This window comes from Petaurus breviceps, unplaced genomic scaffold (assembly GCF_028583685.1).
Source record: "Petaurus breviceps papuanus isolate PSGF00001 unplaced genomic scaffold, PetGlider_PUasm1.0 220, whole genome shotgun sequence".
NCBI classification, from domain to species: Eukaryota; Metazoa; Chordata; class Mammalia; order Diprotodontia; family Petauridae; genus Petaurus; species Petaurus breviceps.
Window position 1 is genome coordinate 19,584,046 of NW_027185876.1, and position 24,927 is coordinate 19,608,972.

The 24,927-nt window shown below is 39.1% G+C and overlaps 1 protein-coding gene across 1 annotated transcript in view; it reads left to right on the forward strand.

Moving 5' to 3' along the window:
- LOC138166227 (flavin-containing monooxygenase 5-like) overlaps positions 1-20,119 on the forward strand; it is a 27,938-nt gene extending 7,819 nt beyond the window's left edge. Inside the window, exons 3-8 of the mRNA XM_069094694.1 lie at positions 1,088-1,250; positions 3,760-3,902; positions 5,587-5,786; positions 11,729-12,081; positions 12,226-12,298; positions 17,988-20,119. Of these exons, the coding sequence (XP_068950795.1) occupies positions 1,088-1,250; positions 3,760-3,902; positions 5,587-5,786; positions 11,729-12,081; positions 12,226-12,298; positions 17,988-18,363 (1,308 nt within the window). The 3' untranslated portion in view covers positions 18,364-20,119. The remainder of the gene's footprint in view (positions 1-1,087; positions 1,251-3,759; positions 3,903-5,586; positions 5,787-11,728; positions 12,082-12,225; positions 12,299-17,987) is intronic.
- Positions 20,120-24,927: the final 4,808 nt, after the last annotated feature.

A 24,927-nucleotide genomic window follows, 5' to 3' on the forward strand; every position in this document is an offset into this window, starting at 1 on the left:
AACTATCATTGTCATTAACAACTGTTCCTATAGCCTAACTGATTCATCAAGGATTTCACACTAATCTCTGCTAGTAAAACTCTGGATTTGAGAAAATTATGATTTTGTAGGGTTTTTGTTCCTATTGGGACCGCAAAATGTCTTGAAAATGAATCCACTGAAAGTCTATATTGGGAACATGGACTAAGATGTCCCAGCTGTGAACTGTGAGTTATCAAAGGGGTTCTACAATCCAAATTTAGGGTTCTGGGGAAGGAATGTGCCTAAATATAGCGATTGTACTTGGCTTACATTTATTAGACTCCAACTCCAGCACGCAACATAGCAGTAACTTGTATGTAGCAAAACAAAGTTCAGTGATTTGTGCTTCATCTCTGTTTACTTTTTTCTTTTTAATTCAATTTTATTTTATTTTCATTTCTGAATTCTTTTTCCCACCTTCCTCCACTGAGAAAACAAGAAAAGCAAAACCCATTACAAAAATATAGTCAAACAAAACAAATTCTCACATTAGCAGGTATGTGTGCGTGCGTGCATGCGTGCGTGCATGCGTGCATGCATGTGTGTGTGTGCGTGTGTGTGTGTGTAAGCCACATTCTAAGCAAACAAGATGTATTTCAGAAGATCAGCATTAAAAGAGATGTGCCAACCCAGGGGTTTTTCTCAATTCAATTGTAAAGACGTTTAGTAAGCAGTATAGAATGGGCAGCTAGGTGACACAGTGGATGGAGTATGGGGCCTGGAGTCAGGAAGACTTGAGTTCAAATCCACCCTGAGATACTCTGTAGCTGGGTGACCCTAGGCAAGTCACTTCACCCTGTTTGTCTCAGTTTCCTCATCTGTAAAATGAAGAAGGAAAAAGCATCTTTGCCAAGAAAACCCAAAATAGGTCATGAAGAGTCAGAAATAATTGAACAATAACAACAGTGGTACAGAAGAAAGTGCTAATTTCTAAATGATGGTCAAAGTCTTGTCTCTGTCATAAGTCTTCCAACCCTGATCTTAGCCAAGTCATAGCCCTCTTGGATGGGACCAAGCTGTCCTCTCTTAGGTTCTTTCAACTCTGTGCTTGTTCCTTTATCCTCAGGCCAAGGTGCAAAGTGTAAAGAAGCGCCCTGATTTTTCTTCTTCTGGACAATGGGATGTGGTGGTGGAAACTGAGGAGAGACAAGAGTCCTTAGTCTTCGATGGGATCTTGGTTTGCAGCGGCCATCATACTGACCCCAATTTACCACTTCAGTCCTTCCCAGGTATGTCACTAAGAAAACAAAGCGGGAGGGGTGGCTAGGTGGTGCAGTGAATAGAGTGCCAGCCCTGGAGTCAGGAGGACCTGAGTTCAAATCCAGCCTCAGACACTGAACACTTACTAGTTGTGTGACCTTGGGCAAGTCACTTAACCCCAATTGCCCTGCCTTCACCCCTCCAAAAAAGCAAAAAAGAAAATTTTTTTAAAAATGAAGAGTGAAGAGAACTTTCCAATCAACTATAGGCATCTAGGTGGTATAATGGATAGAATGTCAGGGAGACTTCTTGTATTATTTGTGCAAATTCTCCTGAGGGTTAAGAGGATATGACATGCACACCAATAATACAGAGAGAGTGGAAAGGGGGAAAGGGAGAGATCAAAGTGGTATTGAAACACTTGAGGAGGGAGAAAACCCATGCCTAAATTAATATTTACTCTAAGGATGTTTCAACCTTCCTGATATCCCTTTCTTCGATATCCCCCACCAAGCACAGACACCAACTCTGTCAGCTTCCACAAAGTCTCATCCCTCTCCCTCTTACCACAGACTCACATACTGATTCTCTCAAAACATAATCCCATTCCTGATTTTTTCACTCTCAGTCACTCCATAATAAACACCCAAATGCCAGTTTTATAGTCCTACCTACTCCAGTTTATCAGAGGCAGGAATAATCCTGACCTTGCCTTCAGAGGACTCTATTCTCTGGCATGGTATAATAAAAAATAAAAAAGGGACTGGGAGTTAGGAGACCCAGATTCTCATTTCAACTCTATCATAATCTTTAATGAATCACTTAATCTCTCTGATTTTCCTCATTCATAGTGTTAGAGGGTCGAACTACATAATCTCCAAAATGCCCTTCAGATTCCATATTCTATGACCATATGATTGGTTAAATGTAGATAATCTTGAGAATAAATTAATTAAAAAAATTTTAAAGTACTTACTATGTGCCACCCACAGTATTAAGTGTGTGTGTGAGAGAGAGACAATTAGGTCATTATGTCATTATTATGAGAATTAAGAGAGAGAGAATTCAGACCTTCAAGGAATTAACATTATAATAAGGGAGGACAACATATATGTGGGGGTGAAGACTTGGAAGGGTATTTTGCTCTGGGAAGGTAGAAGATTAGGGATGGGAAGAGAAGTGATGAGAAGAAGTAGATTCTGGAAGTCTTAGATGGGTAGATCCAGTTCTCAAGTTCCAGTATTGAGGGTACTGGTCCAGGTGGGGAGGAGAAGGCAGGCAGAAGGTAAGATAGTCAGGGTAAATACCTGAAGGGTTGGATGGTATGTGAAGCTAAATCCTGTTCTGGTGTACAGAACCAGTCAGTAGATATTAGTGAAATAAGTAGGGCAGTTTTCACACCTTCAATCACCAATCAACTTTGTTGGACCTAGAACCTAGAGTGGATTAACTTCCCCTGGGAGTGGGGTGGGAAGAAGCAGTAAGCAGATGATGAGATGGTCTTGTCTAGAGGGTTGAAAAAGATGTGAAGTTAAAGCATGGACAAATGGCAGAGCAGGGTATGACATTCTTTGGGGGGACAGGGGAGGTATCCATTGATTACATCATAGACATCATTCTTGGGTGAGGATCTATGATTTCAATACTCCTATTGTGGAAATTCCATTCCCTGATGCCTCAGGACCCCTGAAGTGATTTGTCTTAGAGAAATGCCTGGGGCATTGAGAGACTTTTACTTACCCATGGTTACAAAGCCTAGAATGTGCCAAATGTAACACTTGAGCCCAAGATCTTCATTACCACAGGACCATTCTTCTACCTAATTATACCGCAGTGAATTTCTAGTTACCTGAGCATAAGTTAGTTTCTTCTATCTTTTTCAACCTTTCAACTGCCTGAGAATAGCTTCCCAAAGAAAGAAAACCAATAGGGAATGTGTAAGAAATGAAAATGAGGAGGGAGGGGCCTGGAGTGGGTCCTGTTTGGTTAGGGAAAACCTGGGTGGGTATAACCATGGGAAACCTTGGACTACTACAGACAAACAGGCTACTTGTTCCATAGGAAGAGGGGGAGGTACCATGGCAAAGAAAGAAGGTTCTAAAAAGGGAGATAGGGAAACATGAAGACAAACTTCTGGTACTTTGTGGTTTTGTCCAGTTGCCCTTTGCAAGTCTGTGTGTAACGACTGAAGTGGCTCTGAAATGACATCATTCTTCTATTTCCATAATTAATATTTCTGGATGACATCCAAGGGAGATTTGAATCCCTCCCCAAAAAAGACTTATGTTTATAGGGAATACCTTTTAGATGAACAGATAGTGATCCTCAGCTTATCCAGTCTATCCCCTGCCCAAGTAAGGTGTGAAGTCACCATATGTACCCTGACATTCTTCACCACCTAGGACAAATGGTACTTTCAAAGATCCTCACCCACCTCATTTCTTTTCCCTGCCTCACATCACAGTGCACAAGGCTGTCTTTCCTACATTGGATCGAGAAGTATGAAAATTATCCCACAACTCTCTTCTCTCCTCATAGGCATTGAAAAGTTCAAAGGTGACTATTTTCACAGCCGGGAGTACAAAAGTCCAGAAGAATTTTTAGGAAAGAGAATCATCGTGATTGGTATTGGGAATTCTGGAGCAGATATTGCAGTAGAACTCAGTCGTGGTGCAAAACAGGTTTGTAAATTAGAAAACTAGAATTTTAAAAATGATTGACTAAACAGGGTCGGGATCTTTTTTACCTAGACAGACTAGACAGAATTGGGCTGTCTATTAATAAAATAAAATTCAATAGGGATAAAGGTAAAGTCTTGCTCTTGGGTACAAAAAGTCAACACCAACACCATCAGTACAAGATGATGGAGGTATGGTTAGATAACAGCTGTTTTGAAAAAGTTTTCAAGAATTTATTGGACTGAAAGCTCATGATAGGTGCTGTGGTAGCCAGAAAAACTCATTTAGCCTTAGGGTACATTGAAAGGCATGGCTTCTTAAAGAGATGTAAAAGTTCTGCTTTATTCTGCACTTACCAGTTTTCATCTGGATCATTTAAGAAGGACATTGATAAGTTAGAAAGTGTCCATAAGAGGGTATGTTGAATTATAAAGGGTCTAGAGTTCATGTCATGTAAGGATTAGTTAAAGGAATTCGATATTTTTAGCCTGGAAAAAGAAAAGAATTCATTGGAGGTTAGGGGGAAGAGAAAGGGGAAAATCATAAATGCATTAAAGTATTTGAAGTGTAAAGGAAGAATTAGTCTTGCTCTGTTTCATTCTAGAGGGCAAAATCAGGAAAAATGTATGGAACTCGAAAGAGGGAAATTTAGGCAAGATTCCAGCAAAGTCTTCCTAAGAATTAGTAATATCCAAAAGTAGAATGAACCACCTTGACAGGTGGTGGGTTCCTCTTCCTTGGAGCTCTTTCAAGAGCTTTATTTAAGCTCTTGTCAAGTATATTATACTTGGGATTCTTTCTATATGATAGGTCAGACTAAATGTCCACTGAGGTCCCTTCCAAATCTCAAATTCTGTGATTTTTGTGATTCCTCCAATGAATTCTCCACAAGGGGAGGAGAGAGTGGGGCCTTTCCAACACACCACCTTTCCACAATTTGACTGATTAAATCATCTTTTTTGCTCATGCATTTTTTCAATGACTTACTCCATTTCTTTATGATTTCCTATATTGCAGCCTACCCAAACTGACCTTGTACTTTCCCATTATCCTTTAGGTAATTTCTATTTTTCTTTGGAGTCTAAAATGTTCTATGCATTCAAGCCATTCTACAACCCCAGAAGAATACTATCATTAGAAATATCAGCCTTTGTTTTGAGAAGTTTGGGAGTCACTAAAAATAAATTTCCAATTTCCCAGATCTAGTTCACTCTTCCTCTTCTGTTCACCTCTGGGCCCAACTCATTGTCCATTTGCAATGATTGTCTAATATATGTATGTATGTGTGTGTTTATATATATATATATATATATATATATATATGTAGGGCATATATACACATATACATATACCCACATGTATTTATATATACATATATGTGTGTATGTCATGTGTGTGTACTTATACGTGTGATTTATACACAGAAAAGCTCTAAAGTTTGTCCATACAGTTGCTAAATATCATCATCTGGGCAATATTATTCTTCTTCCTCATAGTTTTTCCTAGATGAATAGTTAGGTCGGACTTTTTTGAATGGTTATGGACCTTATGGATCTCATCCAGAATGATGATGGATCATATATGAGATACTGGGCCATGGGTCAATTAGCAGAGTGTCATTCACAAATGAAAGCTAGATATGAATGAAAAACCCTTCAATTCTCTCATTCATTCACTGCTGTTTTAGGTCTTCCTTAGCACTAGACATGGATCTTGGATATTACATCGCGTTTGGGACAACGGGTACCCCATGGACAGTTCATTCTTCACTCGGTTCAACAGTTTGTTACAGAAAACAGCAAGTCTCAGAATAATTAACAATCGCCTGGAGAAGACATTGAATTCAAGGTTTAACCATGCCCACTATGGCTTACAACCTCAGCATAGGTACACAGGGTTTATGTGTATATGCATATGCATGTGTGTGATTATATTTATACCCACCCATGTGTTTCCTTGCTTCTTGTTTCCTTTCCTCCCTTCTTTCTTAGTTGACCTCTGTGCCTTTCCTTCCTTGTCTTCCAACTGAGCCAGAAGATTTTAGCCAGGGAGATAAGATACTCAGGAAACCTAGGAGATCCCCTTCAGGAATGCTCACATTTAATGGTCAGGAGTCAGATTATCCAGTAAAAGAGAAAGGAAAAAAGCAACCAACTTACCCCCGAATGTCCATGGGTTATCTGTGACATTTGGGGGAAGGAAGGCACAGATTTATGAGACAAACATTCCCATATCAATTTCTCAAAAAGTCAAAGTTTCTTCAAAGATATTTCTGAGTTATAAATTTCTTCACCTTTTGATTGACTGCTACTAAAATAAGGCAGATTTAGTAAGGCAACAAAAGCTTTGGACAGTATAGTTTTATATTACATCATATGAAATTAATTTTATGTGACTGGACATGGTTTATTCAATTTATACACACATAGGAAAACTATACTTGGATATAAATTTTGACTAAGTGCAGTGGCAGATCATTTCTGCAAAAAGTTGGACATCCAGCATTTGGTCAGATATATAACTTCTATGGGAAAATACAATTTAATGGCATCACTGCAATTCAGAGAAACACAGAATGTCAGAAGTAGAAGAGAATTCAGTTGCCATCTAGTACAACCATACTCAAAACAAAATCACCATGACAACACATTCAACAAATGGTTATCCAGTCTTTTCTTAAAGAGTTGCAGTGAAGGGGAACCTACAACCTATCCTTTTTTTAATGTCTCCAGTTGTTAGGAAATTATCCTTTAGATTAAGCCTAAAACTGCCTCTTTGCAGCTCTCACCTAGTTCCATTCTCTTGGGCCAAGCAGAGTGCTTCTAATCACACTTTTACATGAGAGTCTTGCAAGTACTTAAAGAAAGCTTTCATGTTCCTCTAGAATCTTTTCTTCTCTTCATTTCCTTTAACATTCTTCATAAGGCATGAACTGAAGGTTCTTTACCATCCTAGCTGGCCATCTCTAGAAGTTCTCCAGGTTACTTACTTAATTGTGGTGCCCAGAACTAAACACTACCTTATGGATGTGGACTCAGCAAGTCACAATATAATGAGAATAACTCATTCCTGGGAGTTATGCCTCTCAATTTAGCCCAAGATAACATAAATTTTTTGACTGCCATATCACATTGTTGACACATTGTTGGGAGTCTTTTTCAGATAAAGTGGCATCTAAACCTGCCTTCTCCATCTTGTATTTGTAAAGCTGGTTTCTTGAACTCAAGAGTAAAACTTTATGTGAATCTTTATTAAATTTTATCTTATTTGATTCAATCCATTATTGGTACCTGTCAAGATCTTTTCTGTATCTCAACTTTATCATCCCAATGTGTTAGCAATCATTCATAGTTTTGTGTCATCTGAAAATGTCGTAAGAATTCTGTCTGATTAATATGGAAATGTTTTACATGATTACACACATACAACCTTTATCAGATTGCTTACCATCTCAGGGAGGGGAAAGGGAAAAGAAGAAAGGAGGGATAGAATTTGGGATGCAAAACATTTTTTAATGTCAAAAATTGTTTTAACATGTAATTGGGGGGGAGGGCAGAGTCAAGATGGTGGAGTAGAAGCAGGACCTCCCAGCTGCTCTGACTTCCACCTTACCCAATCCATGTAAAAAGGTGACTCTGAACAATCTTTGGAGCTGTAGAACCCACAAAATGACACAGAGAAGCTAACCTCCCACTGAGGACAGCCCAGCAGGCCAGCAGGAATTGGCCAGCACAGAGCTCTGGGAGCAGAGCCCAGCCCCACTCCAAGGCTTTAGCCCCAGGGTTTAGCCTGACTAGCCTGACCAGCCACTGGCCAGAGGGACTCCAGATCAGCAGCAATTGTGGCCCTTTCCAGAATTATCAACACATAGATGCGAAGGACAAAGTGAGAGGTCAGTGCAGTCTGGACTTTGGGACCCAGTAAGTGAGAGAGCATTGGCTTTTGCCCCTGGGGCAAGAAGCCCCTGAGATGCCTGCACAGCCAGCCAGAGCCACATAGCAGCTTCAGCTCCTGGCCTGCAGAGTATAGGGGGACCAAGCACCAGTCTGAGGGGTAATCACTCTTGCTTTAACCTGCTTGGATCTGGATTGCAGTCTAGGGTGGAGGTCCTGGGGTGTGTGTCCAGCTTGCCAGAGCATGTGGAGACCTCAGAGAGGGCACCCATCTAATACCTCCAGCAGCTAAGAAAACCCTAGCATTTGGGATGAAAGCTCCCCTGTCTGGTGGCAGAGTCCTACTGTGGCAAAAAGCCCAGGGGTCAAGTGACTGAGGGGCAACATGACCAGGCAAAGGAAACAAAGCACACAGAAGATTCCAACATTAGACTCCTATTTTGGGGACAAAAAGGAGAAAAGCATGGAACAGGAGGAACACAGTGAAGTCAGAACTCCTGCACCAAAAGCTTCAAAGGAAAATACGAGCTGGTTACAGGCCATAGAGGACCTTAAGAAGCAGATAAGAGAAGTGGAGGAAAAATTGGGAAGAGAAATGAGAACAATGCAAGAAAATTATGAAATGAGAGTCAACAGCCTGACTGAGGAAAATCACAGCTTAAAAAATAGACTAACTCAAATGGAAAAAGAGGCTCAAAAAGGCAATGAGGAGAAGAATACCTTAAAAAGCCGAATTTTCCAGATGGAAAAAGAATCTCAAAAGCTCAATGAGGAGAATCGTTGCTTCAGAATTAGATTGGAGCAAATGGAAGCTAATGACTTTATGAGAAATCAAAATGCTGTTAAACAGATCCAAACACATGAAAGAATAGAAGGCAATGTGAAATAACTCATTGAAAAAACCACTGACCTGGAAAATAGATCCAGGAGAGATAATTTAAAAATTATTAGATTACCTGAAAGCCATGATCAAAGTAAGAACCTAGAAATCATCCTCCAGGAAGTTCTCAAAGAAAACTGCCCTGATGTTTTAGAACCAGAGGGCAAAATAGAGGTTGAAAGAATCCACCAATCACCTGCTGAAAAGATCCCAAAAAGAAAACTCTTAGGAATATTATAACCAGGTTCCAGAATTCCCAGATTAAGGAGAGAATATTACAAGCAGCCAGGAAGAAACAATTTGAATATTGTGGAAACACAATCAGGATAACCCAGGATCTGGCAGCTTCTACACTGAGGGATTGAAGGGCTTGGAATATAATATTCTGGAGGTCAAAGGAGCTGGGATTAAAACCAAGAGTCACATACCCAGCAAAACCGAGTATCATGTTTCAGGGGAAAATATGGTCATTCAGTGGAATAGAGGACTTTCAAGCATTCTTTCTGAAAAAAACCAGAGTTGAATAGAAAATTTGACATTCAGATACAAGAAGCAAGAGAAGCATGAGAAGGTAAACAGGGAAAAGAAATCATAAGGAACTTATAAAAGTTGAACTATTAACATTCCTACATGGAAAAACAATAATTGTAACTTATGAAACTTTTCTCAGTAGTTGAAGGGAATAGAAATGTATATATGTCTATATATGAGGGTATATGTGCATATGAATACATATGTGAATGTGTGTATATATGTTTACAGGTGTACATAGCTAGAGGGCACAGAACCAATTTAACAGGAAGGGATGATAGTTAATAGGTTAAATTAAGAGATGAGAGGGGAATATAATGAGAAGAGATGGGGAGAGATAGAATGGGCTAAATTATCTCATATAGAAGAGGCAAGGGAAAATGGTTGCAATGGAGGGGAAGAACAGGAAGGCAAAAGGGAATGGGTCAACCTTATTCCCATTGAATTTGTTTTGAGGAGGGAATGAAATACACACTAAATAGGATATCTCACCCTCCAGGAGAGTGGGGGGGGGAAGGAGATAAGAGGGGGATGATGGAAGGGAGGTCAGGCTGGGGGGGAGGGAAGTTGGGAGCACCCACTTTTGAAAAGGGACAGGATCAAAATAGAGAATAGAACAAGTGGGAGGTGGGATAGGAGGGAGAGAAATATAGTCAGTCTTTTACAATATATCTACTATGATATTGTTTTGCATTAGCCACACATGTACAACCTATACTGAACTGCTTACTGCTTATCTTCCCAGTAAGGGTGGGTGACAAGGGAGGAAGGGAATGAATCTGGAATTCAAAGCTTTAAAATCAAATATTAATATATATATATATATACTATCATTAATACTATTCTACATGTAATTGGGAAATAAGATATACAGGCACTGGGGCATAGAGATCCACTGGAAAAGTCAAAAGGGGTTTGGGAGAAAATATGGGAGAGAGCAGATTGGAAGAGGGGATATCCTGTGGGACTGCTATTTTGGGGTGGTGGGTAGGGGGAAAATGGGAAGAAAATTTGTAACTCAAAATCTGGCAGAAATGAATGATGTAAATCAGAAGTTAATAAAGCATTTGAAAAATAAATAAAAACATGTAATTGGGGGGAAATGTAATTTTTAAAAAAGAATTATGCCTATTCATTGCTCATGTAAATTTGGAGGTGGATTTTTTAGAGCTCTTTAAGTCCAATCCTCTCATTTTACAGTTGAAGAAACTGAGACTCAGGATTGTTAAGCAAATTGCCTAGCAAATGTTTAAGATAGAATTTTAGCCCAGTTCATCCTGACTCCACGCCCACTGCTCTATCCTAAGTATAATCCACTGTCCCTTGATTCCCTTACCTTGTCATTGATTACAAAGTCAAATAATAAAGGGCCAACAGGCCCAATTCCCTACAGCACATTACTAAAGCAATCTTTCTAAGCTAATGTAGATTCATGAATAACTATGCTTTGAATCTGATCATTCGACCAATTCAGAATCCATTGGATTGTACTACTGTCTGTCCCACAAGAATAATATGATATAATAGAACTTTTTCTAGAAACATAAACCTCTAGGGCAGTTAGGTGATGCAGTGAATAGAGCACCAGTCTTGGAGTCAGGAAGACCTGAGTTTAAATCTGACCTCAGACACTTGACACGCCTACTAGCTATGTGACCTTGGGCAAGTCACTTAACCTCAAATGCCTTGCCTTCCCCCATCCAAAAAAAAAGAAAAGAAACATAAACCTCTTTGGGTTTACTGGCTAGATATTTAGTGCACATATACCTACAGAGATGCAACACATCATACAAATATATACATGTACATATGTATATATGTATATGTGGCAGCTAGATAACACAGTAGCTAACATATTGAACCTGTACTCATGAAAACCTGAGTTCAAATTTGACCTCAGATACTCACTAGCTGTGTGATCTTGGCCAAGTTACCTAACCTAAGTCTGCCTCAGTTTCCTCATCTGTAAAGGGAGAATAAAATAGCACCTACCTCCTAGGGTTATTGTGAATACAAAATGAAAAAATGTTTGCAAAGCATATTGCAAACTTTAAGGTACTATATAAATAGTATCATTACTATTACTATTATTGTTATGTTGTTTTTCCTCTTGGTTGGTTTTTAAATAGAAGAAAAATACTCATCAACATTTGAAATCAAAGGATAAAATGAGTTTCTTGACATATTCAAGAGAAGACTTGAGTGACAATAAAATGTAGTTGCAGCCAATATTCTATCCAAATCTAGATTTTAAAAGAAGAAACATACACAATGAAATCGAGTATGTGACTTAATTGCATTCATATCTGATTTTGTTAAATCTGTGCTTGTATAATTTGGAAATTGTTGGCATGAAGCTAATGATATATAATAATATGCTAAGAGGGGATGGGAAGGAATACAAATTATAGCTTAGAAAAGAGTAAAACCAACTTCTTAATTTCCTATGTTTTCCACACACCTTAAGCATTCCCTTATATTTTTGATACTTATGTACACTTTTTTGAACTTTCTTTTATCTGCAGACTTTTAAGCCAGCATCCAACTGTCAGTGATGACCTGCCAAATCACATAATTTCTGGTAAAGTCTTGGTGAAACCAAACATTAAGGAATTCACTGAGACGGCTGCCATTTTTGAGGATGGCACCATAGAAGAGGACATTGATGTGGTCATATTTGCTACCGGATACAATATCACTTTTCCTTTTCTTGAAGATCTCATCAAAGTCACCAATAATGAGGTGTCTCTCTATAAGTTTATGTTCCCTCCTGACCTGGAGCAGCCAACACTAGCTGTCATTGGCCTCATTCAACCCCTGGGCATCGTCTTACCCATTGCAGAGCTCCAGAGTCGCTGGGCTGCACGAGTGTTCAAGGGTATGTGGATGAATCTTGAGGAAGGTCCTGCTATATATTCTATAGTAAATCCCCAGGCTCTCCAGGGAGCACTCTATCCTCTTCGATAAGATATATTTTATTAGCTCCTTGGCCACTGGCTAAAATCTGGGTTTTATTTCCTAGGGCTGAATAAATTACCTTCACCGAAGAATATGATCACCGACATCACACAGAGGAAAACAGCTATGGCAAAACGGTAGGAAATTTCATCCTAAGAAATGGAAACAAACAGCTAGATGTAGAAATGGATTCCCCAGCATAGACTCTTAAACTACATACTTATTTCTATACATTCTTTATAATAAGAGCTAACATTCACATAGCACTTTAAGGTTTAAAAGCACTTTACAAATTTTCCTTTAACTTCACAGAAACCCTAGGAGGTACATACTATTGTTACCCCCGTTTCATAGATGAGGAAACTGAGGCAGACAGAGGCTAAGTGACTTGTACAGGGTCACATAGCTAAAATCTATGGCAAACTCAGGTCCCTCTTACTATAGTTCTCCACTCAGTCCATTGTACCACCTAGTTCCCAGATTGCTTTTTTACATTCCCTTGTCTAAATTTTAGGCTCTAAAAGGAATTATGTAATTTTTTCCCAAAGCTATTGTTTGGTTTCTAACTTCTAGGAGTATATTATTGCAATGTTTTGTGATAATTGGTGTTTATTGTTGTTCAATGACCTCTATTATGTTTCTTAGGTGAACAAAAGCTATTTGTTCCCCTTCCCTTCCCATTTATCTCATAGTTTATATTTCCTCATTTTGATGGGGGTGGAGTAGCAATGATTAATTTTGTAGCACATTAATTTTTTTGCCTCACTTTCTTCCCCTAATGTGAAATATTTTTTTCAAATATGTGTATGTTCAAATATAGGTATGCATATATACATATATAAATTATTTGTTATCTTTGCTGAATAGAATTTCAACTTTGTTCTTTATTTATATTTTTTTGAGTAGTTTGTGTAAGTGGACATGTTAATTGGGTAGGCTAACTATACATACTCATTTGTCTTTCAGTAGGTGATTTTTAAACTTATTTCATAATTTGTTTTTTGGTAGTTTATTTATTTTTATTTTTTAGTTTACATCATTCATTTCTACAAGATTTTGAGTTACAAATTTTCTCCCCATTTTTTGCCTACCCACCACCCCAAAACAGCAATCCCACCGATAGTCCCCTCCCCCAATCTGCTCTCTCCCATATCTTCCCCATCCCCCCTCTGACTTTCCAGTAGGGCACAGTGGACCTCTATGCCCCAGTACCTTTATATCTTATTTCCCAGTTACATGTAAAATAATAATAATATGTTTTTAAAACATTTGATTTTAAAACTTTGAATTCCAGATTCTTTCCCTACCTCCCTCATAATCCACCTTTACTGGGAAGATTAGCAATTCAATATAGGTTGTACATGTGTAGCTATGCAAAACATTTCAATAGTGGATATATTGTGAAAAACTGACTGTATTTCCCTCCATCCCATCCCACTCCCCACTTGTTCTATTCTCCACTTTGATCCTGTCCATTTTCAAAAGTAGGTGCTTCCAACTTCCCTCTCCCCTAGCCTATCCTCCCTTCCATCATCTCCCCTCTCTGATCCCCTTCTCCCTACTCTCCTGGAGGGTGAGATACCCTTTTTAGTGTGTATGTCAGTCCCTCCACAAGACAAATTCATTGAGAATAAGGTTGACTCATTCCCTTTTGCCTTCCTATTCTTCCCCTCCATTGTAAAAGTTTTCCCTTGCCTCTTCTATATGAGATAATTTACCCCATTCTATGTCTCCCCATCTCCTTTCATTATATTCCTCTCTCACTTCTTAATTTCATCTTCTAAGTATCATCCCTTCCTATTCAACTGGTCCTATACCCTCTGTCTATGTGTACCTGTACACATATATACACATATTCATATATGTATTCATACACCCATGTACCCTCCTATATAGATATAGATATGTATACATATATATATATACATTTCTATTCCCTTCAACTATTCTCATACTGAGAAAAGTTTCATAAGTTAAAATTATCATTTTTCCATGTAGGACTGTAAGTAGTTCAACATTGATAAGTTCCTTATGATTTCTTTTTCCTGTTTATCTTCTCATGCTTCTCTTGCTTCTTGTATCTGAATGTCAAATTTTCTATTCAACTCTGGTTTTTTCAGCAAGAATGCTTGAAAGTCCTCTATTCCACTGAATGACCATATTTTCCCCTGAAACATGATACTCAGTTTTGCTGGGTATGTGATTCTTGGTTTTAATCTCAGCTCCTTTGACCTCCAGAACATCACATTCCAAGCCCTTCGATCCCTCAGTGTAGAAGCTGCCAGATCCTGTGTCATCCTTATTGTGTTTCCACAGTATTCAAATCATTTCCTCTTGGCTCCTTGTAATATTTTCTCCTTGATCTAGGAACGCCAGAACCTGGCTATAATATTCCTAGGAGTTTTCTTTTTGGGATCTTTTTCAGGAGGTGATCAGTGGATTGTTTCAACCTCTATTTTGCCCTCTGGTTCAAAACATCAAGGTGATTTTCCTTGAGAATTTCTTGGAGGTGATTTCTAGATTCTTTTTTTGATCATGATTTTCAGGTAATCCAATAATTTTTAAATTATCTCTCCTGGATCTATTTTCCAGGTCAGTGGTTTTTTCAATGAGATGTTTCACATTTCCTCCCATTTTTTTCATTTGTTTGGATCTGTTTAATAGTATCTTGATTTCTCATAAAGTCACTAGCTTCCATTTGCTCCAACCTAATTCTGAAGGAATGATTCTCTTCAGTGAGCTTTTCAGATTCTTTTTCCATCTGGAAAATTTGTCTTTTTAAGGCATTCTTCTCCTCATTGGCTTTTTTTAGCCTCTTTTTCCATTTGAGTTAGTCTATTTCATAAGGTGATATTTTCTTCAGGCAGGTTGACTCTCATTTTATAATTTTCTGCATCATTCTCATTTCTCTTCCCAATTTTTCCTCCACTTCTCTTATTTGGTTTTCAAAATCCTTCTTAAGCTCCTCTATGGCCTGTAAGCAGCTTATTCTTTTCTTGGTGCAGGAGTTCTGACTTTGCTGTCTTCCTCCTGTTCCATGCTTGAATCCAAAGTTGAACCACTGTGCTTCCCTCACTTGCTCATGCTGCCACTCAATTACTTGACTTTTGAGCTTTTTGCCATAGTAGAACTCTGCTACCAGAGAGGGGAGCTTTGTCCCAAATCACTGGGGATTTTGCAACTGCAGGAGCTATTAGTTGGGTGCTCTCTCTGCAGCCTCTACACTCTCTAGCAAACTGGTCATGCACTCCAGGACCTCCACCCTAGACAGTGATCCAGATCCAAGCAGGTTAAAGCAAGAGCAATTACCCCTCAGACTGGTCGCTTGGTCCCCCTACAATCTGCATACCAGGAGCTCTGAAGCAGTCACATGGTGGTGGCTACACGGCCACGATTCCTCAGCCGCTTCTCCCTCCAGGGGGTAAAGGCCTGACCTCACTCTGGAATTCCCGGTTCACAAAGTCCACACTGCACTGACTTCTCACTTTGTCCTTAGCATCTATGAGCTGAAAATTCTGGAAACTGCCACAGCTGCTGGTGATCTGAAGTCCCTCCAGCTGGCAGTTAGTTGTAGCCTCCCTAAGGCTAAAACCTCTGGCTCACGTGGGGCTGGGCTGCGCTCCCAACATGCTGTGCTGCCCGATTCCTGCTGGCCTGCCAGGCTGTCCTCAGCAGGAGGTTAGCTTCTCTGTGTCATTTTGTGGGTTCTGTAGCTCCAAAGTTTGTTCAGAGTCACCTTTTACATGGATTGGAGGAAGTGGGAGCCTTGTGGAAGTCCTGTTTCTACTCCGCCATCTTGACTCTGTCTCCCACCCTAATTTTTCAATATTTCAAAAAGTTTATTTTAGAATGTTTGACCTCAGTGAAAGGTTTCCCAAAGACTATACCAGCAAAGTCCAATTTCCAACAGATAACACCAAATTTGACAATTTTCATGTACCATCCTGATGAAATAGGTTGACTATCCAAGCGCAAGTGTAGCTAAGTTGAGAGGATGTTCACCATCTTGTCCAAAGGGTGATAAATTCTTTATCTTCTGCAATTCACAAGGCCTGTCTACCAAATTGTAAAGGGTTCTAGTCTATGTTAGTGAAGGGAACACTCACACCATTTTAATGACAGATCCTTGGGATCACTGCACTACCAATTCTGGACACATTTTATACCCATTTTATACTTGTATCTACTTTTAGCAATCTCTCTCTGTTTCTTTGTGTTTCTCTCTTTGTCTCTCTCTGTCTCTCTCCCTCTCTCTCTTCTTCTTTCTCTGTCCTCCTTTCCCTTTCTACCTCCTTTCTTTTTTCTCTCTTTTTCTTTCCATCTTCCTCATATGTCTCTCTAATTCCTCTATTTCTCTCCATCCCTCTATTTCTCTCCTTCTCTGTCTCTGTCCATGTAATAAGCATTAACCATGAGCAAGGTACTGTGGGAAATGTTCATCCTTTGTTTTCGAAGAAGACACAAGACATCAAAAGTTTGGAGTCAGGGTATGGTGTGCTCAGCTGTGACTGATCAAACCAATGAATTCAGAAGGCACTGACACAGATTGGGCACAAGTTATTAGAACATTTTGAGAGGAAATTGCTTTGCAGTTGTGCAGCTCACATTTCTTTTGTACTTCTAAAATTCTGTTTTGCTCATGGAGTACAGTACCTTCATTGATTCAGGTATGCCCTGTTGGATAGTCCTGTGTCAGTATTTCCTATATCTTACAATCAATAACTAAAGTTCTTCAGAGAGACCTTGAGAGTGTCCTTATATTACTTCTTCTGACAACTATGTTACAAGTTTCCCATAAAATAGTCTTTTAGGTAAACATCCATTTTGCATTTGAACTATGTGACCAGTCCATTGGGGTTGTGCTCTCTGCAATAGAGTTTGAGTGCTTGGCAGTTCAGCTTGAGAGAGGACCTCAGTGTCTGGTACCTTATCTTGTCAGGTGAGCTTCAGAATGTGGGAAATACAATACCCTCTAAGATATACTACAAGTCCTCAAGGACCTTACAATTGAGTTATATAATTTTTTATGTTCAGTTTTTTATCTGCATATCTGTCATTTATTAGTTGTGTAAACTTGGGCAAGATACTTCTTATCTCTAGGTCACAGCATCTTCTTGTTTAAAATGAAGATGTCAAATTGGATATTCTCCAAAACTCCTTTTGACTTATAATATTCTATTATCCATAAGTACCTCCAGGATCTGTGATTTCATTAGCCTAGGCAATTCTTCCTGTGTAAATTTCTTCTGCTCATGCAACATGCAGATTGCAATCCATCTGTTGGTTTCCATACATAGAAGTTAAGGGATTTGCCCAACCTCACACAATGCTTCTATGCTCAAACATGATATTCCATTTCCATACCTTTGCACTGGCCATCCCTATACCCTGGAATGCTCTGCGTCCTCATCTCCATCTCTTACTCTCTCTGGCTTCTTTCAGGGATTCAGTTCAAATCTCACATTATTCAGGAAGGTTTTACTGGTCTGTCCAGTTGCTGGTTTCTTCCACTTTCAGATTACCCTCTATCAATTCTGCACAGATATTGTATGTTCTTAGTTTTTTACAAGTTACCTCACCCATTAGAATTTGAGATCCCTAATGGTGGGGGTCATGTTTGTCTGTCTTCATTTCCCCAGTACTTAGCATGGTAAGTGTATATAGTAAGTTATGTCCCACACTTAGAATATCCAAATTATCATGAGTCAATAAGTAACAAAATTTATTCCAAAGACAAAAAGATTCTATGGTATTTCTTGCTCTCACCAAACTCTGTCCCCCAGAAGAGCAGGTTGTGATAGCTCACACTTTTCCTTGTTATTTCAGGTATGTGAAGAGCCCCCGTCACACCATCCAAGTAGATCATATCGAGTACATGGACGAAATTGCCACCCAAATTGGTGTGAAGCCCAACCTTCTCTGGCTTTTCCTCCGGGATCCCAAACTGGCCTGGAAGGTTTTCTTTGGCCCCTGCACTCCATACCAGTACCGTCTGCATGGTCCCAGGAAATGGGATGGGGCCAGGAGAGCTATCCTGACTCAGACAGAAAGGATACTCAAACCCTTGAGAACCCACACTGCCAATAATGAGAGAAATCCATCTTCCAAAATTTCTTGGGTTAAGATGACACGTGTGGGCTTTGCAGTTTTGGTCAGTACCTTATCTTACTATTGTTATATCTATCATCCTAAAAGGAAGTAAACTAGTACATTAATGGGTAGTAAAAACATATAATGGCTTCTGCAATGACTAACTTTTAAAACTTTTTTTGCAATCATCCTGTCTCAATTTCCTTTACTGGTATCACAACTTTCATAACATGATAGATAGTGTTGCTTTATTTTCTGTGGTGGATTTTTCCAGAAAGGGTGTGTGAAAATATAATTTGAGCATGTCAAAGCATAACATCAAGTTGCAAGGTAATTTTTTCTATCAAAAAATATCCTATGGTGAATCTCTTTACAAAATGAATAACCACACCCTAGCCAGTTCTGACAAGGCATGTTTTTATAATTCTTTTAACTTTTCTATAACCCTTTCTCCCATTCTAATCATCTTGTGATATTTCTATTTAGAAAGACAGTTTCCATTTGCTGGATGGGAAATGGGAGATATGAGAGAAAAATCTTCTGACATTTGTCAGAAAATAGAAAATTGCTTATTTGTTAAATACATTTTTAAAATAGTAAGACTGTTTTAAATATGCATCTGATCATCAAATAGGATAATTTTTTTTTTGCTTTTTGGAGGGCAATTGGGGTTAAGTGACTTGCCCAAGGTCATATGGCTAGTTTTTATGTGTTAAGTGTCTGAGGCCGGATTTGAACTCAGGTCTTCCTGACTCCAGGGCTGGTGCTCTATCCACTGAGCCACCTAGCTGCCCTGAATAGGATGGTTTTTAAAGCTTAAGAATATTTATTTGTATATCTCAAATTATCTTTAATTTTTAAAATACTCAAGCACAGGCTTTCAGATGAAATTTTGTGTATATCCTAACTGTGGGGGGAGGCTGTGACTTTAGGTATGGCCAAGAAAATACAATGTCTTCGTTTTATTTTTTGAGGGGGGAAGGCAAGGAAATTGGGGTCGTGATTTTCCCAAGATCACAAAGCTAATAAGTGTGACCAAGTGTCTGAGGTCATATTTGAACTCATGTCCTCCTGACTTAAGGGCCAGTGCTCTATTCACTGTGCCACTTTCTAAAAAATACTCGCTCCACCTTCTAATTCTACCTGCTGCCTCAAATTCTACCAGGAGAACCTCAAATGAGATAATGCTTAAGATGATATTTATAAAGTTCTTAGCACAGTGACTGGCACATAGTAGATGCTAAATGTTTGTTCCCTTTCCCCTTTTCATTTCTTTAATTTAAGCATTCGCTCTTCATTCCAAGGCAAATACCTCTGAAACACTGAACACATTAAGTGTTTTCAGTTATTTACATCTTAGTGTGAAGAGTTTCAAATCTCCTGAGAGCAAACTTGGACAGAAGAGAGGTTTAGCAAGGAGATAAAATTAGTATATCTTATAAAGGGGAGATAAGTTCTCCAGAAACATGCTTTCAAAAGGAAAGAGAGTGCAGAATGGTAGAACTAGAAAGACAGAAACAATTTTCTTCCTATTCGATTATTTTTCCTAGGCCAGCCTTGAAGGCTATCTGAAAAACAAGATTATTTCCTAGCCAAACACATATCTGCTGTTCAAGACCTCTTTCAAATGTGGGAACACCCCATCCCTTTAACCTTTGAATCTGGATCCCCTAACTATAGGATCAGACCTTGTCCCAACTTTGGAACCAATCAGGGGTATGCTGGAGTCAGTGTCAACTGGCTAGGAAGAACCAATTGCTAAATAGTCAATGTCAACATTTATGCCTCAACATTGGCAAATGTTACTAATCAAGGCTTTCTTTAATCCTTCATTGACTGTCATCTTAAGAAAGTAATAAAGAAAATGTTAATATTGCAATTTGACTTGAAAATGTGTCTGCCTACATTTTTTCCCCAGAGAACCTATTAACTGCTGTTATCAGTATACTTCTGGAATCAACCATACCCTTTTTCTTAAGTAATATTTTACTTTTTTCTCAATTACTTGTAAAAGCTATTTAACATCCATTTAAAAAAATTTTTGAGTTCCAAATTTTCTTTCTCCCATACTCCTGGGCAAGATTTATAGGTTCATAGGATCGTAAGATTTAGAGCTGAAAGGGAGCTTGGATATCACATAAATCAAGGGTGGGGAACTGTGACCTTAAGGCCAGAAGCAGCCCTCTAGGTCCTCAAGTACAGTCTTTTGACTGAAACAAAACTTGACAGAATAAATCCCCTTGATAAAAGGATTTCTTCTGTAAAACTTGGACTACACCCAAAAGGCTACACCCAAAGACCTGGAAGGTCACATGTGACCTCAAAGTCAAAGATTCCCCACCTCTGACATAGTCCAACCTCTTTATTTGCAGATGGGGAAACTGAGACTCATAGCTATTGCATGATTTGCCCAAGGTCATACAGGTTATAAAGAATATGACCAGACTTAAAAACCTAGTACCTTACAATTGTAATTTTAGCATTCTGTCCATTGTATCATGTTTCCTTGAACAACAGAAACAATTTGTCATCTTCGGCAACTTCAATATTCACATGAATGGTTTTTCTAACACCTTGGTGTCTTTGTTCCTTGAGTTCCTACAGTCCTGTGGCTTCCATCTCCACACCACTACCATCATCCACAGGAATGGTCACACATTAGAAATAACTTGATCGGGTGGCCAGGCAGCACAGTAAGAGCACCAGCCCCAGTGTTGGGATGACCTGGGGATCAAATCTGGGCTCAGATACTTAGCACCACACCCAGAAATAACTGGCTATGTAACCTTGAGCAAGTTACTTAACCCCAATTGCTTTTTAAAAAATAAATAAAATTGAAAAATTGAAAAAAAGAAAACTTGAAATTGTTCCAGCTTTAAGACAATAGGGGATGTTTACCTAGAGGCTTTAATGTTCGCTAAGTACAGCAAAGGTGTCAAATATACTTCGTGGGTCCCAGCAAGCAACTCTTGAGCACTGCAGAACCAGATCAAAATGTAATTGGGGGGGAGGGGGGCATGCAGGGGAAGCTAGGTAGTTCAGTGAATAGAACACCAGTCCTGGAGTCAGGAGGACCTGAGTTCAAATCTGGCCTCAGACACTTAACACTTACTAGCCATGTGACCTTGAGCGAGTCACTTAAAACCAACTGCCCAGCCTTCCCCCCTCCAAAAAAAGCAAAATTTAAAAAAAATGTAATTGGGAAATATTTAACAAAAGGAATAAAAAATAATTAAAACTGAACATAGACAATGTTAATATGCAGTTTTCTAAGTCAATATGTAGCCCACAGAGGCCTTAGTATGGTTTAGCGGGTACCCCATTTCTTTTTGAAGTTTAAAAAGCCTGCTTTCCATCAATTATCTCTTTTGTGCCTCACAACCACCCTTGGAGGTGACTTGCCCAATGTCACATAGCCAGTGCTGGAGCCAGAGTACTGAGGCAGGTACTCTTGACTCCAAATCTAGTCTTCTATCAACAATGCCTCCTAGTAATGACTCTGGAGTTGTGCTCTCTGTCCTGTTGTCCTACCTATGCACCACCTTTACCCCTCTTGAACCTGTTCATCACAGAATCTGGCACAAAGCAGGTGCTTACAGATTCATTGATTGGTTAAGTCAACCTCATTAAGATCTCTAGGGTTTGGATCCCTCCCAATTCTCCCAGTCCCTTTTATTGGCTTCACTTCCCACTTCACCCAGTCCTGACCCTATGGCAACCTTTGCAATCTCCTCCAACTTTGAAAGACCTCACCTCCTTGGCATTATTCTAATCTCCAACTCTCTGTAACCCCTCACGATTTACCTGCTCTGTTCTATTCTCAAATCAGTGAATATTGCCAGTGTGCTGCAATAATCTTTTTATTCTTCTCTTATTGACGCTTCCTCCTCACCCCACTCCCCACTTTATGTCTTTAACACTCACATTTACCTAAAAGAATAAGGAAGTACTCCAAAGGTATTACCAAAAAAAAAAAAATCTGTCACTGATCTCATGGCTTAAAGTTATCAGTAATTTCCTTTCGCTGTGGCTAAGTCCATAAGCAGTAGAATGGATAACCCAATACACAAAACCTTTGTGAGGGACACTGGAGACCCAGAGAACTTTCAGTACAATTACAGTAGTGGTTGTATCTATGATCCAGCTTGCAATTCAATGGCCCCATCTCTCTTGTCTGTTCCATCCCATATCCCTACGCTCCTGAAAATAAATTTGAGACAATAAAATGAGACGATAATTTGTTTTAACATTCATAGACAACAATTTGAGACAATAAAAAAATGAGCCCAAATAGAAGGTAGTTGCAATGGTTCAGGCAAGAGGTGATGAGGGTAATGGCGGCTATATGAAGAATAGGGGATATATAGGAGATACATAAGGAAGCTAGAAATGACAAGATTTTGCCAAGAATTCAATACATGGGGTAAGTTAACATGAGGTATCAAGGATGACACCGAGGTTCCAATTCTGGGTGACCAGGAAGGGAAATTCAGAAAAGTGAAAAGTCTGGGAGAAAAGAAAATGAGCTCTGCTATAGACATGCAGAGTTTGAGGGACATATGGGACATACAGTTCCAACTAACCAAAAGATGGCTTGTGGTATAAGACTTTAATTCAGAAGAAAGACTAGGGCTAGATATGTAAATCTGCAAATTATCTATGTAGAGACGATCATTTAATGTGGTGATGAGGAGTGGGATCAAACTCACACAGAAATGGGAATCACTAAACAGGACATAAAAATCCCTGCAATTGCATATTGACTTACAAAACCACATGGAAACATCACCTACGTTCATTGGATTTTTATTCCTTTTGCTAAATAATTCCAGATTGCAATTGAACAGACTCTGTGTTTGACCCCTATGACCTAGAAAGACTGAAGAAAGAGTAAAGAGAATAGGGACTAGGACAGAGCCCTAGGTTCACCCACAGTTAGTGGACATGACATGGATCAAGATCCAGCAAAGAGACTGAGAAATCAGACAAGTAGAATAGGAACCAGGAGAAAGAAGTAACATGAAAACCAAAAGGGGAAATATTATCTAGGAGGAAAAGGTGATGAACAATGTCAAATACCACAGAGATGCCGAGAAGAATGAGAACTCAGAAAAGGCCTTCAGATTTGGCAATTAAGAGATCATCAATAGCTTTGGAGAGAGCTGTTTCAGTCTAATAAGATTAGGAGACAGATTATAGAGTTGAACTCTCTCAGGTCTATACCTCATGTACATTCTAGATGATGAATAAGCTTTCTTGGGCTGTCCTGGGAACCTAGCCAACCTGTCTGATGTTATCGATATTAGAAAATATATTTTATGTTACAAACACCCAGCTTAATAAACAGGCTTTTAGAAGACAGTCAGATCACAAACTGGGAGTCTCCTAGAGTTGCTGTCATGGTAGATAAGGAGCAGATGACTTAGCCAGTTCTGAGTTGGTGTATCTCTGAGTTAAGTCCTTAAGTCTAGTAGTGGACATTCACCGAAATAGGTGCTGCTGTTTGTCCTTCATTCTTGAAGAGGACCATGACTTCAGGAAGATGATGCCATGACTTACAAGTGAATTAAATTTAAGTGAGGAAGGCATATATAAAGTCACCAGTCTCATTCTCCTCTGGAGCCATCTGGGTACAGTGATGATAAATAGATCAGGACAATTGAAGATGGCCCAGGAATAGAGCTTATTCAAATACTCAGACAGAGCTATGAAAGTTCTTCCTATTGAAGTTAATTGCAACCCACCCTTGCCTACCCATCTGATGCTCTTATGCTCCCATAATTTTTGCCATAGGAGGTCCACCCAACATCCCAGAGGTCTTTCTCAATTTCTTATGACATCACAAAAGTACTAGGAAAGCTCTCTTGCTATCTACCTTTCTGCTGTCCCTGGAACACTATTCAGTTTTAAATCTACCAGAACAAAAAAAAAAAGCCTTAATGTTTACTTTCTGCCATATAACTTGGAAGGTATCAACACCCTATCAACACTATTAAACCCATCTTGCCATAGTCAATGACTATAGATTGTGTCTTTAAAATTTTGGGAGCACATGTTGTTTATATGCCCAAAGTCTAAAAGATAGTACTCTTGAGCTAAAATAAGCTAATAGAAAGTTTAATGAGCACACTATGCTTCATATTTTTTCTGCTTTTTCAACATTGAAGTTCATATAGCAGAGAATTCACTTCACAGTTAATACAGGTGCTCATAACAATTCTCCAAAATTATAAACAAATGACTAAAAATAAATGAGATTGACCATGAAGCAATACAAATCATGTGTTGAAACTACTAAATTTATTTAATCATAGTTACTACATTCTAGCTAACTGATTTCAATAAAATTCAAGGAAAGTTTAAATTTGATACAACCCATTTATGTTCACTGATAATACATATAAAATGTATGCTCCTTTGACCCAATAGTTGTCGATCTTCCCCTTCTCCTTCTCCCTCCCACTCTCTCCATCTCTCCCTCTCCCCCCTTTGTCTCTGACCTCTCTCTCTTCCTTCTCTGCCTCCCTCTCCCCCTGTTCTCCCCATTTCCCCTCTTCTCTTTATCTCCTTCCCTCCCTCCTCCCTCCTCTCTGTCTCTGTCTCTCTCTTTGTCTCTCTGTCTCTGTCTCTCTCTGTCTCTGTCTCTCTGTGTCTCTGTGTCTCTGTCTCTGTCTCT